The 18,045-nt window shown below is 36.7% G+C and overlaps 1 protein-coding gene across 1 annotated transcript in view; it reads right to left on the reverse strand.

The window, feature by feature from the left end:
- The window catches only part of EDEM3 (ER degradation enhancing alpha-mannosidase like protein 3), a 43,854-nt gene that overhangs the window by 23,572 nt on the left and 2,237 nt on the right, over positions 1-18,045 (reverse strand). Inside the window, exons 2-10 of the mRNA XM_070940954.1 lie at positions 16,302-16,347; positions 12,331-12,431; positions 11,486-11,525; positions 10,808-10,920; positions 10,213-10,366; positions 9,487-9,621; positions 5,334-5,439; positions 4,605-4,702; positions 3,231-3,356 (exon numbers count right to left, since the gene is read on the reverse strand). Of these exons, the coding sequence (XP_070797055.1) occupies positions 3,231-3,356; positions 4,605-4,702; positions 5,334-5,439; positions 9,487-9,621; positions 10,213-10,366; positions 10,808-10,920; positions 11,486-11,525; positions 12,331-12,431; positions 16,302-16,347 (919 nt within the window). The remainder of the gene's footprint in view (positions 1-3,230; positions 3,357-4,604; positions 4,703-5,333; positions 5,440-9,486; positions 9,622-10,212; positions 10,367-10,807; positions 10,921-11,485; positions 11,526-12,330; positions 12,432-16,301; positions 16,348-18,045) is intronic.

Below are 18,045 nucleotides of genomic sequence, written 5' to 3' on the forward strand. Positions count from 1 at the left end.
CCACAGCACAGGGCATTACAGTAAGACTCCAAGTTAACAATAATCTAATGAAAACGATTTTACATTTATTTTAAAAAGGTAAGTTGTTCATTAAAAGCAATGGACTTGATGACAACACTATGTCCTCTAACTAAAAACATACATTTGCTTTGAGTATGTAGTAGTTAGTGATACACAGAAAGTATCAAGTTTGCACCATTTTAAATTCAGATTAGTCTGTAGCAAGTTTGAAATATTGTTCTGGGTTTGCCACATTGTTGTTGTTTTTCTGTATTTAATATAGGCTGTTTTGAACATTCTGGAAGTATTTCAGATTTGAAAAAGTGAAAATGGGACATTTCGAATTTGCATATCCTTTATTTTATTTATTAAATTTATATCCCACCCTTCTCCCCCAAAGGGACTCAGGGTGGTGAACAGCCGAGAATTAAAATAACATACAATATAAAAGTTAAAATAATTAGGAATAAATTAAATTAAACGGCCGCCCCAATTTAAAACCCCTAGCAATACAATTAAAAAAACTAACTCCTAAAACCTATTCAGGCCAGGCCGGCTTGTTGAAATAAAAACGTCTTCAGGGCCTTACGGAAAGTGCGGAGATCCGGAATCAGCCGTATTCCGTGTGGTAGCTCGTTCCAGAGGGCTGGTGCTCCCACAGAGAAGGCTCTCCCCCTGGGGGCCGCCAGCCGATATTGCTTGACCAACGGCACTCTGAGGAGGCCCTCTCTGTGAGAGCGTATTGGCCGGTGGGAGGTTATCGGTAGCAGCAGGCGGTCTCGTAAATACCCTGGCCCTAAGCCATGGAGTGCTTTAAAGGTGAGAACCAACACCTTGAAGTGCACCCGGAAGACCACCGGGAGCCAGTGCAGCTCGCGCAGGAGAGGTGTTATATGGGAGCGCCATGTTGCTCCCGTGATCACCCGCGCGGCCGCATTCTGGACCAGTTGGAGCCTCCGGGTGCTCCTCAAAGGGAGCCCCATGTAGAGAGCGTTAGCGTAGTCCAGGCGAGAAGTGACGAGAGCATGAGTGACTGTGCATAAGGAATCCCGACTCAGAAAGGGGCGCAACTGGCGTATCAGGCGAACCTGATAGAAAGCCCCCCTGGCCATGGCCGTCATATGCTCTTCTAAAGACAGCCGTGTGTCCAGGAGGACGCCCAAGTTGCGAGCCCCCTCTGTGGGGGTCAATGACTCGCCCCCAATAGCCAGCGATGGCGCCAGCTGGCTATATCGGGATGCCGGCATCCACAGCCAATTGGTCTTGGAAGGGTTGAGTCAAAGCCTGTTTCTCCCCATCCAGACCCGCACGGCCTCCAGACACTGGGACATCACTTCAAGGGCATCATTGGGGTGTTATGGGGTGGAGATGTACAGCTGAGTGTCATCAGCATACAGATGGCATCTCACCCCAAATCCACGGATGATCTCACCCAGCGGCTTCACATAAATGTTGAACAGGAGTGGCGAGAGGACCGACCCTTGTGGTACCCCACAAACAAGGCACCTCGAGGTCGACCTCTGCCCCCCTGCCAACACAGACTGCGACCGGTCGGAGAGATAGGAGGAGAACCACCGCAACACGGTGTCTCCCACCCCCAATCCCTCCAGCCGGTGCAGCATGATACCATGGTCGATAGTATCAAAAGCCGCTGAAAGATCTAATAGGACCAGAACAGAGGAGCAACCCCTGTCCCAAGCCCTCCAGAGATCATCAACCAACGCGACCAATGCCGTTTCCATGCTGTACCCAGGCCTGAAGCCAGACTGGCATGGGTCTAGATAGACAGTTTCATCCAGGTACTGCGGGAGCTGTTGCGCAACCACACTCTCAACAACCTTCGCAATAAAGCAAAGGTTGGAGACAGGACAGTAGTTAGTCATAACAGTCGGATCCAGAGAAGGCTTCTTAAGGAGGGGCCTCACCACCGCCTCTTTCAAAGCAGGCGGCAGGAAACCCTCCCCCAAAGAAGCATTTATAATCCTTTGGAGCCAGCCTCGCGTAACCTCCCGGGTAGCCAGTACCAGCCAGGAGGGACACGGGTCCAGTAAACATGTGGTTCCGTTTAACCTTCCCAGAATCCTGTCCACGTCCTCAGGAGTCACAGGATCGAACTCGTCCCAGATAACATTCTCAAGACCCGCCTCAGCCACCCCGCCGGAATCTACCCAGTCAGAGTCCAAGCCTTCCCGAATCTGAGTGATTTTATCATGCAGATACTGTACAAAATCCTCAGCCTGCCCTTGCAAGGGGTCCTCCCGCGCTCCCTGATGTAGGAGGGAGCGGGTCACTCTAAACAAGGCGGCTGGGCGGTTATCTGCTGATGCAATAAGAGCGGAAAAGTAGTCACACTTTGCCGCTTTTATCGCCACTAAATAGGTCTTAATATGAGACCTAATTAGTGTTCAATCAGATTCGGAGCGACTGGCTCTCCAACCACTCTCTAGGCGTCTTTTCCGGCGTTTCATCCCCCTCAGCTCCTCGGTGAACCAAGGAGCTGGGCAGGTGCGACGCCGGGTCAGAGGCCGCAAAGGCACGACACGATCCAAAGCCCCGGCGGCCATCCTATCCCAGGTGGCCACCAGATCTTCAGTCGAGTCGTGAGCCAAAGCCTCAGGAAATAGCCCAAGCTCCCTCTGGAATCTCTCCGGATCCATCAGGCGCCTGGGACGGAACCACCTAATCGGTTCCACCTCCCTGCAGTGGGGTGCAGCGGTCAGAAAGTCCCGCCTCAGGAGAGAATGGTCAGACCATGACAGGGGCTCAATAGCTATATCCCCTATAACCTGGCCATTCAACCACTGAATGTGGTAATCTTTTAACAAAGTATAAAATAGCCTGTCTATAAAATTATTGTTTATAATAAATACAGATTATTAAATGATGCTGAAGTGCATCAGTTGAAATCGCTTAAGAAATACAATGTTAACAAGTACATGTGGAATATCTAATAATTTTACAAACATTCTTAATGTCTAACAAATGAATAATTTAGGGAGAAAGATGACCCTGCGCACAGATAAAGAATCCTGTGAAAATTAATTACATTATTTGAGGACTAATATTAATTGAGGGGGATGTGGTTAGAGATTATGTTGTCTCCTGAATGTTGGTTGTTTTTTGTATATTGTTGTGCTTCTACCTTGTGAAGCCATCTAGAGATGCTTTGGAATTGAGTGGCTTCGAAATATAATATCATTGGATGAAAATGTTTTGCACGTGCAACTTACTTGCAAACCAGGAAAAAATGCTAGTAGTGAGTCCATCCATGTGCGAGCATTGAGCATTGGCTTGTGTATGTGCACATCAAGCAAGAGAGGTGGCTGGCTGATGTATCTCATTATGGCATCATAATGCTAGAAAATATCAACATTTGATGTATTTATTCACTTTGAATACTGAAGCTGACTTAAAGCAGATAAGCACACTAAACAATAATGCTTAGTTTTAGAGGCTGCAAGCCAAATATCAGCCAAATACAGCTTTTATTTAAAAAGGAAATCAGCCATACTCTTCAACTACTTTACTTAAGACATAAATAATACGGTCAGAAATACAATTTACATAATTTTTATTACGTTACTTAAAATGAAGTATTCAATTAATCTAAGATCCATAAACAAGCAGAATATGCAATTAAAGGATTACCTTCTGTCCCCAAGATCAGTTTTTCTTTCTCTATTCACAGGTAGTCTTCAACTTCTAACCATTCATTTAGCAACCATTTCAATTTATAATGGCGCTGAAAAAATGACCTACAAACAGCCCTTACACTTACAAGGGTCACAGTAACTCCATGGTCATGTAATCAAGATTTGGTGCTTGGCAGCTGGCATCTATTTATAACAGTTGCAGCATCCCAGGGTCATGTGATCATCATACGTGACCTTCCCAGACAGCTTCCAAGAAGCGAAGTTGGTCAGGGAAACCAGATTAATAATCACATGATTTGCTTAACAACTATGGCAAAAAGGTTTGTAAAATCTGGCATGATTTGCTTAATAACCCCCTTACTTAGCAATGGAAATTCTGGTCACAATCATGCTTGTAGGTCAAGGACTATCTGTATTTTCCTCAACTGTACTTTAATCGCAATAAAGCTCTAGTCTTGGATACATAGCATTGGCATAAACTTGCTTCAGGACAGAATATGTTACATTCAAGACGAGTTATAGTGAACATTTTAGCTGCCAATTTTTTTTTGGTCAACATGATAGTTCTAAATCTATCTAAATCCAACAACATATAAACATTAGCAAATATTTTGATTCACTTATTTATTGCCCATTTTACTTCCAAAACTTAAGAATTCTAAACGTGGGTGATGCCTCACTAATAGGCAACTTTAAAATGAATTCTATGATTAATTTGAGTTTTTTTATTACAGATATACCAATATTTGGAAGTAGATGAATTTTATGCTAAATGGAACAATGAAAAAAAAGGCAACTTGTGCTGGAATGGAAGAAACATCATATAATTATTTCTGATTGTAATAACACACTAATTTTAGAAGAACAGATCGACAATATCTAACATAATACATCACAAGCATAGTACAAAGTTCTATAGTTCAAGGAGAGAGAAATTCCATCTGTACTTACGGTGTTAAATCTTTCTAAAAAACTGTCATCTCCAAGCAAGACATAGGCCTTTAATAAATACTCATAATACGAATCTATTCCTGCTCCAACTCCGCTATCTAGAATAAGATAAAAATGTTAATACAATTAATTTCATTACTAGTTTTCAGTTCCATGAAGTAAGTTCTTATTGCTATAAAACAATTAAGTGCAACCAAGAAACAGATAAAAAGGGCCATGGGATGAAAGTAAGCATAATCAGTGGTGGGATTCAAATAATTTAACAACTAGTTCTCTGCCCTAATGACCAGCTGGGTAGGAGTGGCTTGGTGGTCATATGACCATGTGGGTGTGGCCAACTCAACATCATTCACATCGATGGGTGCTTCGCCTTAGCTGTTAATAAAGGTTAACCAGAGGCAGTTTCTGTAAGCAGGGCAATAAAAATTAGGCTAGAAACAACAACAGAATGTTTCCTTCCTGCCTTCCTTACAGGATTAGCCTTGTAAAGTGGAAAAAAACAAAATAAGATTTCTTCCAACCGGTTCTCCGAACTGCTTAAAAAGTTAACAACCAGTTCTCCTGAATAGGTGCGAACTGGCTGTATCCCACCATTGAGCATAATGCAATATCTTTTTTTAGTCCAAAGTTAGGCACAATTTTCTGACATACAGTTTAAATCCTCTATATAAAACACCTCTAATCTCCAATCTCATTGTTATGTAATAAAGAGGGAACATAGCTTCATACCTTTACGGACCCAGTCACCCGTATGAATGTTAATAGTAACTCCTACTAAATTGCTGCTACGTTGCCTTTTCTCCCAAAGGAAATCAAGGGCCTTCCGAGCATATTCCTATAGAAAATAAAATTAACATTTTCTAATTAAATACAGTTTTACATGCAATGAAGTAGTCAGAAAATTAATGCAAGCAATAAATTTATTCAGTGGTTCTACTTTTAAACTTACACAAGTTGATACAACAATAAATTCTATTTTGTATGTATTGGACATCTCAGAGAAGGCTTTAAAAAAGTTGGATGCAAATGCGTTGCTGCCAAAGATGCATCATAAAAATTGGAAATAACTCATATAGTTTGGACTTGTCATACTATTGCTGCAGTTTGGACACCGAGAGATCATTAATATAACCTTAGATTGATCAGAGTTGCTAAAAATGCAAATTACCCGTTTGGCTGTAAGCCCCAGCCATTCAAAATGTAAGATCAATACCATTATACATGGGGAATGTTCCTTAAGAATTGTCTTACAATATTGGAAGGATAACTCTATACTGGACTCACACCAACAGATGGCAAATGTGTACTTCTGAAATAAACCTCTTTTTTTTACAAATAGGCAACAAGAAGGACTTTTGAGTAAGCTTGTCAAATTTGGGGAGCTGTATTTCCAGAGTCTTTTTTCCCCCTTTTGGGGGGGGAAGTAGAATTAATATCATTTTGTAGTAAACCTCCACTTAATGGACTAAAAAAGAAAGAAGTGTATATTAGAGCTAGATGCCTATTAAATAACAAATGGTATTCTTCGGACACCCAAACATATTGATATATCAAAAAACCCTCCTCACTAATAATGCCTATTTTGAGGAGACGCAACAAATACTGTTCAGACTGATTCAGACTTGAACCAGTATTTGGGGCAAAGCTTTATTGCCTGAAATTCAAACAAAAGAATTCAGATCCAAAGAACACTGTACAGTATCTTAAATCCAAATCCAAAGTCTGTCAAAATAAATCCCTCAAATCAAACATTTGTCATAATTTTTTTCATTAGAATGAAAACGTAATAAAAAAATCAGGAAACAATATTATATACCAATATTAACCTCTAGAAGAATAGTTATGAGTGCCAAAACAATAAAATTATGATTGTTAATAAACAAAAATAGCTCATTCATTTAAAAACCCCACCCTATTCTTTGCTTCAAGCAATAGAAGTTTGGTAATTTAGGACACCATATATTAAAAGCCTCAAGTAGCATGGCCAAATTTCAAATGGACACAGCTTCTTTAAACTTTGTAATTAAGGATTAACTGCTGGCTCCACTTCTATCTATAAAGTTTCTAAAATCTACTTCGAATAATATTGCAGATTAATGGATTAGTAAAAGAAAATGTTGCCCATTAAAACTGAAACTGTAGGTTTATTGTATACAATGATTTTGTTGCAGTATTCTCTATGGCTAATTGCAAGAATTCTAAATATAACTTCAAGAAAAGATAACAACTAAAATGCAGATATTGTAAAAATTGAAGTATCTGGAATTATAGGAAGAGTTGGACTGATAACATGCAATGATGCAGAAATGAATTTAATAGAGTTTTAAGAAAATAATTCTTTTTTTATTGACAATCCCTAATATAAATGCAGACTTCATTCTAGATGTCACTAAAAATGCAGCTTCAAAATCAAATTGACTGTTATACGAAATGGAATTTGAGATGGTGTCTGGTCAGCCAAAATCTTTCTGTGTAGACTGTATAACAGACCATAAATTATTAATGTCAAATAAGCAAGTCTTTCAGCATAATTAAAGCAAGTACTTGTCCCAAAAAGATTTGTGTTGAAGGACATACAATCCAAAAATAAGAAACATATAAAGACAAAATCAGTATGCTGTCCTTATGCATAAGATATACTTAGGAGTTATAGAAGAGACATGGCCAATACTGTAGTTACAGTCAGGTCCAGAAATATTGGGACATCGACACAATTCTAACATCTTTGGCTCTATACACCACCACAATGGAGTTTGGATGAAACAAACACAATGTGCTTTAACTGCAGACTGTCAGCTTTAATTTGAGGGTATGTACATCCAACTCAGGTGAACGGTGTAGGACTTACAACAGTTTGTATATGTGCCTCCCACTTGTTAAGGGACCAAAAGTAATGGGACAGAATAATAATCATAAATCAAACTTTCCCTTCTTAATACTTGGTTGCAAATCCTTTGCAGTCAATCACAGCCTGAAGTCTGGAATGCATAGACATCACCAGACGCTGGGTTTCATCCCTGGTTATGCTCTGCCAGGCCTCTACTGCAACTGTCTTCAGTTCCTGCTTGTTCTTGGGGCATTTTCCCTTCAGTTTTGTCTTCAGCAAGTGAAATGCATGCTCAATGGGATTCAGGTCAGGTGATTGACTTGGCCATTGCATAACATTCCACTTCTGTCCCTTCAAAAACTCTTTGGTTGCTTTTGCAGTATGCTTTGGGTCATTGTCCATCTGCACTATGAAGTGCCGTCCAATGAGTTCTGCAGCATTTGGCTGAATGTGAGCAGATAATATTGCCCAAAACACTTCAGAATTCATCCTGCTGCTTTTGTCAGCAGTCACATCATCAATAAATACAAGAGAACCAGTTCCATTGGCAGCCATACATGCCCACGCCATGACACTACCACCACCATGCTTCACTGATGAGGTGGTATGCTTAGGATCATGAGCAGTTCCTTTCCTTCTCCATACTCTTCTCTTCCCATCACTCTGGTACAAGTTGATCTTGGTCTCATCTGTCCATAGGATCTTGTTCCAGAACTGTGAAGGCTTTGTTAGATGTTGTTTGGCAAACTCTAATCTGGCCTTCCTGTTTTTGAAGCTCACCAATGGTTTACATCTTGTGGTGAACCCTCTGTATTCACTCTGGTGAAGTCTTCTCTTGATTGTTGACTTTGACACACATACACCTATCTCCTGGAGAGTGTTCTTGATCTGGCCAACTGTTGTGAAGGGTGTTTTCTTCACCAGGGAAAGAATTCTTCGGTCATCCACCACACTTGTTTTCCATGGTCTCCCAGGTCTTTTGGTGTTGCTGAGCTCACCGGTGCAGTCCTTCTTTTTGAGAATGTTTCAAACAGTTGTTTTGGCCATGCCTAATGTTCTTGCTATCTCTCTGATAGGTTTGTTTTGTTTCTTCAGCCTAATAATGGCTTGCTTCACTGGTAGTGACAGCTCTTTGGATCTCATCTTGAGAGTTGACAGCAACAGATTCCAAATGCAAATAGCATACTTGAAATGAACTCTGGGCCTTTTATCTGCACATTGTAATTGGGGTAATGAGGGAATATCACACACCTGGCCATGGAACATCTGAGAAGCCAACTGTCCCATTACTTTTGGTCCCTTAACAAGTGGGAGGCACATATACAAACTGCTGTAAGTCCTACACCGTTCACCTGAGTTGGATGTACATACCCTCAAATTAAAGCTGACAGTCTGCAGTTAACGCACATTGTGTTTGTTTCATTCCAACTCCATTGTGGTGGTGTATAGAGCCAAAGATGTTAGAATTGTGTCGATGTCCCAATATTTCTGGACCTGACTGTATAATACTGTCCAATGGTAAGGTGTCAGGCACAAATAAAATTTCTAATGAACTACTTAATTGATTGAGGGAATATCATATGTATGTTTATGTTGTTCTAAGTTAGTCTTTGAAATTTTGTGGCAACACAAAATTTAATACAATATTGTATAATTACACAGGGTATTTCATGTTCATATATTATAATGATTTGTATTTATTAAACAATTATACTGCCCAACTCTCAACATCTCTGAGTGGCTCACAACAATCAAAGAAATTACAACAAAATCAATTTAAAAAATAAAGATAAAAGGTTACAACATTATGTCAAAAAGAGTCTCACTCTCCCAAACACAGCACAACCTTCAGGCCCTGGAACAGAACGCTGATAGATATTTTAAGCAGTACCTCATAATATAAATAGAAAAGCAATTTCTGGTATGAGAGATTCAGTGACCAGTTCAGCAACAGAACATAGCTGAAATTAATACTATCAAGTAATTATACGATTTTTAAAAAATCAAAAGTTAGCAGTTGCACAAAAATAATTCATCGCTTATCATTAAACAAACCTCAAATATTGATGCCCCTGTGAAACGACTCAGAGCAGCAAACTCTAAGATCAACGTTCCCGCACAAGCTGTACAAGTTTCAGTCTCTGTTCCTGTCCGGGCTTCTGGACTTCTTAGACCAAATTTTAAATTAATCTAGAAGAAAAAGAAATGTTAAAATCTGTTATTGTGATAATGCTATTTCTTAAACACTTAGAAAAATAAATAGATATGTTTTTTCAAACAAGACACAATAAGTAGTCACTAAGTTTGTACTATATTGCAGGAAAGCTGGAATAATTAAGTAAGCTGCAGCAGTTAGAAGCAAAGAATGTACAGCACCATAAAAAAAATAGTGCTCAACAACTTTTGAGTGTGGCAAACCTATGCAAACTGACTTATTATATGAGTTTAAATGTCAATGCTAAAGTCACTGGTGCTTTAACTTTAAATGAAGCTGTCTCTGAGTATATCACCTGCTATAGAGAGAGCAGTCCTCATTTTCATAATCAAACCATATGGCTTTTTAAGTCCATTGCATTTGAAAATATAGTACATATAAACATATAAATATCTTCATAAACCATGCTATTAGCTGAAGAGTTAAGATTCTAAGCGTTATAAAAATCAGAAGTTTTCACCGATATCACTGATAACTCTCTTTCTCTGACTCAACATGTAATTTTATAATACTGGAAAAACAAATAATACATGGCATACATTAGTCTTAGTTCAGAGTTTACTTACTCTTGGATATGGGAGCCCACTTGTGGTGTTAAAAGCTGGCAACAGTTTGTAGCCTAACTGTTTTGCCATGTGCAGAAGTTCTCCATTGTACCACTGCATGACTTCACCTTTCTCTTTCAGCATGATTGCTACGGAGTGCCCACCTAAAAGACCTCTGGATAAAATGAAAGGGAGAAGTCAGGAAGTTTATTAACTTAGTGAATGCTGATACAGAAGAGAAGCAAAGACTGGGGAAACAGAGGAGAAGAGAATGTCACTCTTCAAACTGCTTCCAATCTCTAATGATGTTTAGTAATTAGAGTTATACTAGCCTTAAACATAGCATAAGTGCTGAAAAACTGAAAATAGTTTGTAGAATGTTTAAATATTACTTACTTCTAAAAAGTGTATATAAATGAAGATGTGTAAACCTTTTTGACAGTAATGCAGAAAATGCAGTTTACAAAAAGGATAGGTTTACAAACTATGAACTATGAATTCTATTATGCTTAAAAATTTAAGAAATAAGTTTATTTAATTTGAGATCACAAAATGTATAAAGTAATCATTGGCAGATTTACAAATCTGATCCCTTTTGTCCCAGTATAAAACTTACCCAAGCACTCTTATGTTTGTTTCAAACACTGATACCACAATGTCGTTGTCTAAATTAACATCTCTAATTACTTTTTTAACAGCATCTTCAAACTCTTTGGTTTTATTTAACACCTGCAAAACAAGAGTAAACAGGCTGATTATCTCTTAAGAAGCTAAGTTTTGTTAAGGAGAAACTTGAAGTTTCATTTTAAATAAAAAATAAAGAATATCAGATTCTGTCATCTTTGGTTAGCAACAAAATCCTATTACAAAGGCAAACTTTGAATGAAGGTTGTCAGGTTTGTTTAATTTATCCTTCTCAAAACCAGTAAAAGAGGTATAGTTGAGCAATACGTACTGAAGAAATCTGAAATCTCATTACATTTTCAAGCAATTTAAGGTATAAGTGCTGTCTAGGAGCAGGGAGAGCCAGGTGTTAGTTCACTCTCAAAAGCTCATGGATGATTTTGGAATAATCACAATCTCTAAAGCCCAACCTATGTACTCCACTGGGTTGTGCCTGTGAGAAAAATGGGATGGGGGAGCACTGTGTATGCCACTTTATATCACTAATCCATTTTCTAAAGGTAGATTATAATTTAAGTAAATCAAGTATTTGGTTAAGGACAATTATTAAATTCTACACAATCATGTAATGAGAATTTAGATTTAATACATTAGAAGAAATCAAACCTACCACAAGAGTGTCCAAAGTATCTATTAGTGTCAGTGAAAACCTGGGTGAAAAAGGAGAGATGAAAAATAGGATTTAATCAAATGCAATAATTTATTATTAAATGTTCATGTAAGAACTTGTAACAAGTGCCTATTACTAAAAATGGTGGACAGTGTTCTCCTTCCTCAAGTTGATGAACTGTTAAAGACACAGAATGCTTTCATGAATCATTGAGACTTCTGAAAACAGACTATATATTAAAAATATGCAGCTTCAACAATTCATAAAAACTATAAATGACTTCAGCAGTTTGTCAGCTCAAGAGAGTTCAACACCATCTGCCATGGCAACCAACACCTGTTTGCAATGGTTGTAGCATTCCCAGAGCCACATGATCACCATTTGCTATCTTCCCAGGAGGGCTTCTGATAAGCAAAGTCAACGGGAGAAGTGAAATTCACTTATCAACCGCAGCAAAAAAAGATCACAAAATTGGACAGATATCATTTAGCAACCATATCACTTTGCAATGGAAGTTCCTGTCCCAATTGTGGTAATATTTTAAATTAATATTTATTTTACTTAGTTTAACTGTTTTATGTTATTAAAACACTGTAACCTGCTGCAACATTCTCCAGATAATGTACAGACTAAAAATAATTTAAAGAAATTAATAATATTTATCTGATGCAATTATTAGTCAGATATTATTTTTGCTTTTCTCCCTTTTGGTAAATATTCCTGTTCTGTTTATGGCTATTTATTCAGAATTTAGGTTCAGTTTTATTGGATTTGTAATAATGGATCCACAGAATTTCAATTAAATCTAAATACTGAATCTTCAATAATTATTTCAAAATACTAACTTTCCCAAGGCATCATCCACATCTCCACGACTTGGCTCTTGACCCCGAATTCTTCCACGGCAAGTTAAAGGCATGAGCTCATCAGCTGGGTAAGCATGTTCCTATTGGGAAAAAAAGGAAATGAAAAACAAAACAGAATAATAATCTAGTGAAGTTGAAATGCATGATACAATAGCAATTAGATCAAGTTTTACCCAGTGGTGAAATGTAAAATTCGTTACTACTGGTTCTGTGGGCGTGGCTTGGGGGGTAATGTGACTGGGTGGGCGTGGCCAACCTTTTTTTAAAAAAAACTTTTAAAACCATTTTTTCTACCACCCCTTTGGCCAAAGAGGTTGTAGAAAAAATGGTTTTAAAAGCCTCTGACAATCTCAGCTGAGCCAGGCAATCATCAGAAGCTTTTTTTTACACTTTTAAAAGCATTTTAAAAGCCTCTGATGATTGCGCAGGTCTGCTGGGCATGGGGGGGGGGGAGCAGGGATTTTTGCTACTGGTTATCTGAACCACCCGCCGCCATCGCTACCGGATTGACCATGCAATGCTGCAGCTGGTCATAAATGTGAGTCAGTTGCCAAGTGCCCAAAATATGATAACATCAGTGCAGAGGGGTGGGGAGGCAGCAGTCATAACTTTGAAGGCATGTTGTAAGTAGGTTTATTAAGATGAAGAATGGTTACATATTGGTGGAGCACCAATTTTTGTATTTGCAAGATTGGCTTTTAAATGTTTCTTATTCAGCACCTCTCACGTTGCTAAACTAAGAGTTCATTGCACCATTATTGTACATAAATAGGAATTGTCAGCAAGTTGTTTTGAATTAATTCAAATTGTTTTAAAGAGATAATTAATGTAATTCAGGAATATAAATAAAATATTCACAATGGTTTTGTCATCTAGAACTAGTTACACCTGAAAGTCTCTTACACTGTTTTCATTTAAAGAAAATTGGGAAGACATCCTTGCAATCTGAACATTGCCCCTTCTGCCTCCATACTCAGAAAAGCATACAATCTAACTTAAAACTTAAATACAATTGAATAATCCCTTTGGAATAAGAAAGTATTTACATTCAAAATAATGTATTTAAGAAGATCACTACATTGACAAGTAGTGGTCAGCAGATTTTTCAAACAAGATCCTTAAAATGGTGTGTTACATTCTCTCTAATGTCCCTAAAAGGGATGTGTAAAATGTATAAAATTTAAAGGATTTTGGAAATACTTCAATTTAAAAAACTGTTTGATACAGGCTGTGCCAACCATTTCAAGAATATCCAGTCTGAAACAGAAATTATGAGCTCAGAACACTTTCAGAATGGCTAAAATGGATTCTGTAAGGATTTAAACCTTTTAAAAGCAGAACAAAGTATCTAACTCAATATATTTCAGAATATATTGATACACACCACTAGTTCTTAATAGAAATATACACTATAATAGGATGGCAGAATTTCATTTCCAAACCAAAATTCAAACTTTGCCTTCAGAAAAAGTGCTAGCAGATAATTCATCTTTGTGTATATGTATATTTTGTACCTTTACCATTTTTTGCTGTATGTACGTCCATATACAAATAAAATCAAATGACATTACTTTAACTATTCCAAAATACTGAAAAAGCATGATACCTTTTAATGTCACAATTTGCTTTGTTAAATAGTAAATTTAGCAATAACCTTTAAAAAAACCACATTGTGGCACATGAGACGACCACATTCTCACATTTATAAAGATGATGATTCTGCTCTTTTACTAGCTCTGAAGATAATATATTATATTTATTTGACCTTTACTCACATTATTTTCGACGCTGATGGAAAGGACTTAAATGATAATAAGGATTCTATATTTCTTTGAAATGTCAGTAGCCTCAAGATAAGAAGTTGCACAAGATGTCACTTAAAAACATTTTACAAAATATACAGGATTGCAGATTTGTCAACAAATTATCTGGTACAGAAGTGTCACACTAGGCTTTTATGGGTATACTGTAGGCAAGAGGGTTTAGGGCAAGTCATCAGCTGGATTGTATTTTTAAATCCATCTAAACATTCTTCTCTCCTTATCACTAAGTGAACAACATCAAAACTGAAGGAGTAGAATTTGTAACTATGAGCACTATGTAATTCTTTACAAAACTCAATAAAAAAATGGAACTTTTCATTGAAGAAATATGTGATATATAAAGCAAGATTTAATGAACATTCCCTTTTTAAAAGTAGAAAAGCGCATTTTCCAATAACTTCAAATAGTAATAAAATCTATTTCTAGAATAGAATTTTGCTACATTACTGTAAAAATAATCAACTAAAAAGCCTTACAAGATTGGAAAATGAAGAAAGAACTGATCCATAGAATCATTAAGATTAGCATCATCAAAAAAAAGTTTAAATCCTTGATCTTGTTTGCCAAATTCAATACACTCACAAATTCTATTTGCTTAAGGCTTTAGGACCCATATTAAATAAATATCCTTTTAACATATAAGCTTCCAGGATGTGCCAAGTCATATACTTCCTTAAATATAATACAAATAATTCATGCTACAAGTATAGAAATCCTTTGCCATCTCACAAATGATAAAAAAGCCTTTTCACAACACAGTGTAAAAGAATGACAGCATGCCCTAGGTTTTCCCCAGCACAAAAAATATATATACAATTTTATGTATATTTTATTTGCAGTTATGTGTACCATACTTATAAATACAGTAGGGCATAAATGTGCCAGTTCTGTCCTATGAAATACATAAAACAGATTGAAAACCATGAAAATAGTAAGTCCCAGATGAATATTTTAGCAGTCAAAATTAGTATCTTATTCATAGTTTCAGTGTTATTCTCTGCAAGAAATTCATATTACCCATATTCACTAAAACTCTTGATAAAAATGTTTACCATGAAATTATGCAACAATAATTCATCTTAGCTAATTATGATCGATTGAAGGGTTTGCCAAGCAACTTGTATATCTGTGATTAGTGGGATTTTAATAAAACACTTGATTTCCATCTTAGATTTTAGACACGAAAGCTACACCTAAATTGTATTATAGCTTAAACAGTTTTATTAGATTAGTAAGTATCTTTATCTGAATTGTTTCAAGGAAAGAATTATAAAATTTCTAGCATGACAAAGAATCTACCTTTTTTTAAATGTAGGCTTTATTTCATATCATAATTTTAAAAAGAGTTTAAAAATTGTGTAAGTAACTCTGAACAGCTCTAGCTGATCTAAATAGAATTGTTTCACTGGATTGGAGTCCCTGGAATGTTTTTGTCATGCTCATAATCTGCAACTCCTTCCCATATTATAGATTATGCTTTTCAATTCAACAAATTCAAGGACTGAGAAAAAGGTTTCATACCTAGGACAAAAAAGCCAGTTTTAAACAGATTAAGTTTCAACATGTAAACAGCCTTACAATTAAACAAGAAAGAACTGCAGTGTACATTCACTGTAAATAATACATCAGGCCAAACCATACATTAATACAATCCACTTTGAACTAGTTTTTCAGTTGCTGATAGTATGATTCAGCATATTACACCAAACAATAATTATGGCCCTTAATTTAGTACAAGAATGAGCATCCAATAGCCTGCCAATCATCTGTGGACCCCAAATTCCTTTTTGGAGACTTGCCACTGAATTTTGTTAATTAAGCTATCAGGGAATGGAAGTATGATCTCTCCCCATTGTTTACAGGGGGAAAAATATTAGGTTTGAGGTTTCTCTTAGGCTTAATACACTAAGGAAAGAAACAAAAACCAGATTCCAAAAACATAGTATCAGTATGAAAGCAGAGCACTGCTTGTCTATTACTATCTGCAGGTGATGGGCTGGCTAACCTTGCATTAAATCATGATTAATTAAAAATATACTAGCAAGAGTTCATCATGTATAGTTTATGTAAAAACAGCTTTAAAACAGAGTGTTATTAACATTAAAATAATATAAACATTGCACTTACCATGTAATTACTATAGGCATGATCAAACATTTCCTGTACTTGATTTCTGAAAAACAGATAAAACCAGAATAATTCAATTGTGCTCAAGTGAAAGATTTACTAGCAATATTTTTTCTTAATCTGCAGACTTTCCAAACATTTTGATGAACTGTTGGGAATTTTACAATAAGATGCAACGAACAATACAACTGAACATTTATATAAAACCAAAATCTACACACTATTTCCATTTTATGAACATTTACTTTAACAATCCTAAGCTATGTAGCCATTTGTTATTATAAGAGAGCATTGATTCTTTATGAGATTATTTTTAAAAACACTTTTTTTTAACTTAATAGGAATTCAAAATGATTATATGAATGTAGATGTTCCAAAAAGAGATCCATGTACAGTATCTATTGGGCTTTCCAAGCAGATAAGATTCAATGCTAGTGTGATTTTTTTATGCTAAGTTTTTTATGACAGAACTTAGTTCAGTTTAGCTGATCTCAAAAAAGAAAAAAAAAGAAAAATATGGTTAGCATTTAGAAGGACGATTACAGTAAAAAGAGATTTCAGGATAGTATGCTAGACTGAGAATTCAGAAGTATCCTGGAAGGGGGCAATCAATTCTGTACAGTTGCCAAGAAAATTACATGGCCATTTTCATGAAATCATGGGTTCAGATTCAAATGTGCATTGCTAACTCTGTTTAAATTTAAAAAATGTGCCAACTGAATACTGTTGTCACTATGTTTGTCATAAAACTCACTGAACCTATATGGTTATATAGCCGTGATGGCGAACCTGTGGCACGCATGCCAGAGGTGGCACGCAGAGCCCTCTCTGTGGGCATGTGTGCAGTTGCTAGCTGCTCTTCCAGTTTCCATCGTGCGCATGCATGCTGGCCAGCTGGTTTGGCGCACATGTGCACCGGCCAGCTGCTCTCTTCCGGGTTCCGGCGCACGTGTGTTCCAGTTTCAGCACTCAGTGCCAAAAAGGTTAACCATCACTGGTATATAGGGTATAACCATACATCAATCAATTTATATCTATGATTATGCAATAAAACATCAGACTTAATCTTATATACTTACATACTTATATATTTACTTTATTGAGGTATTTCAATAAAAAATGAAACATCTGCTTTTAAGTAAATATGTACAAAATTGTATATGGTTAAATAGTTCCTCGAAGAGGAAGTACCATTAAATAAAATAAGTCTATTTAAATCTTATGATGAAATCAAATACATTTTCATACCAAAGATAGGCTTTACTGAAATACCGCAATTAATAAAGCAATCAAGCCATGAACTATGAAATTCTTAATTTTAGAGCCCCAGAATTAATAAAAAAATAGAATCCAAGTTCTATTTTTCATAAAGGCCAGAGGATTCCAGAAAGTCTAATGTTCTCCTAATGCTCTCAAAAAATGAAATTGTTTTCTGCCATAGGTTAAATTAATATTACGAGAGTTTTAAAAAAGTGAAATGTGCAAATATTATAAATGTAATGTGTAGGTGCATTCTTGATTATTAGTAGACACAGACATTGAAGGTATTTGCAATAGTCAGGTTCCTCAGATGTACATTTCTGTTGAACATGTGCACTTTTTGGTTTTATTCTATGAAACACCAGCATCTGATTTGCCTTATTTAGCTCACTATTTGCCATCATTTTAAAGTATCTGGTCTTTCAAAACAAAATACTGTTTGCACAGCTAACAAGATTATCCCTTAACAGTGAACCTTTTAAAG

This window comes from Pituophis catenifer, unplaced genomic scaffold (assembly GCF_029215685.1).
Source record: "Pituophis catenifer annectens isolate HBS135680 unplaced genomic scaffold, rPitCat1.0.hap2 SCAF_3, whole genome shotgun sequence".
NCBI lineage: Eukaryota > Metazoa > Chordata > Lepidosauria > Squamata > Colubridae > Pituophis > Pituophis catenifer.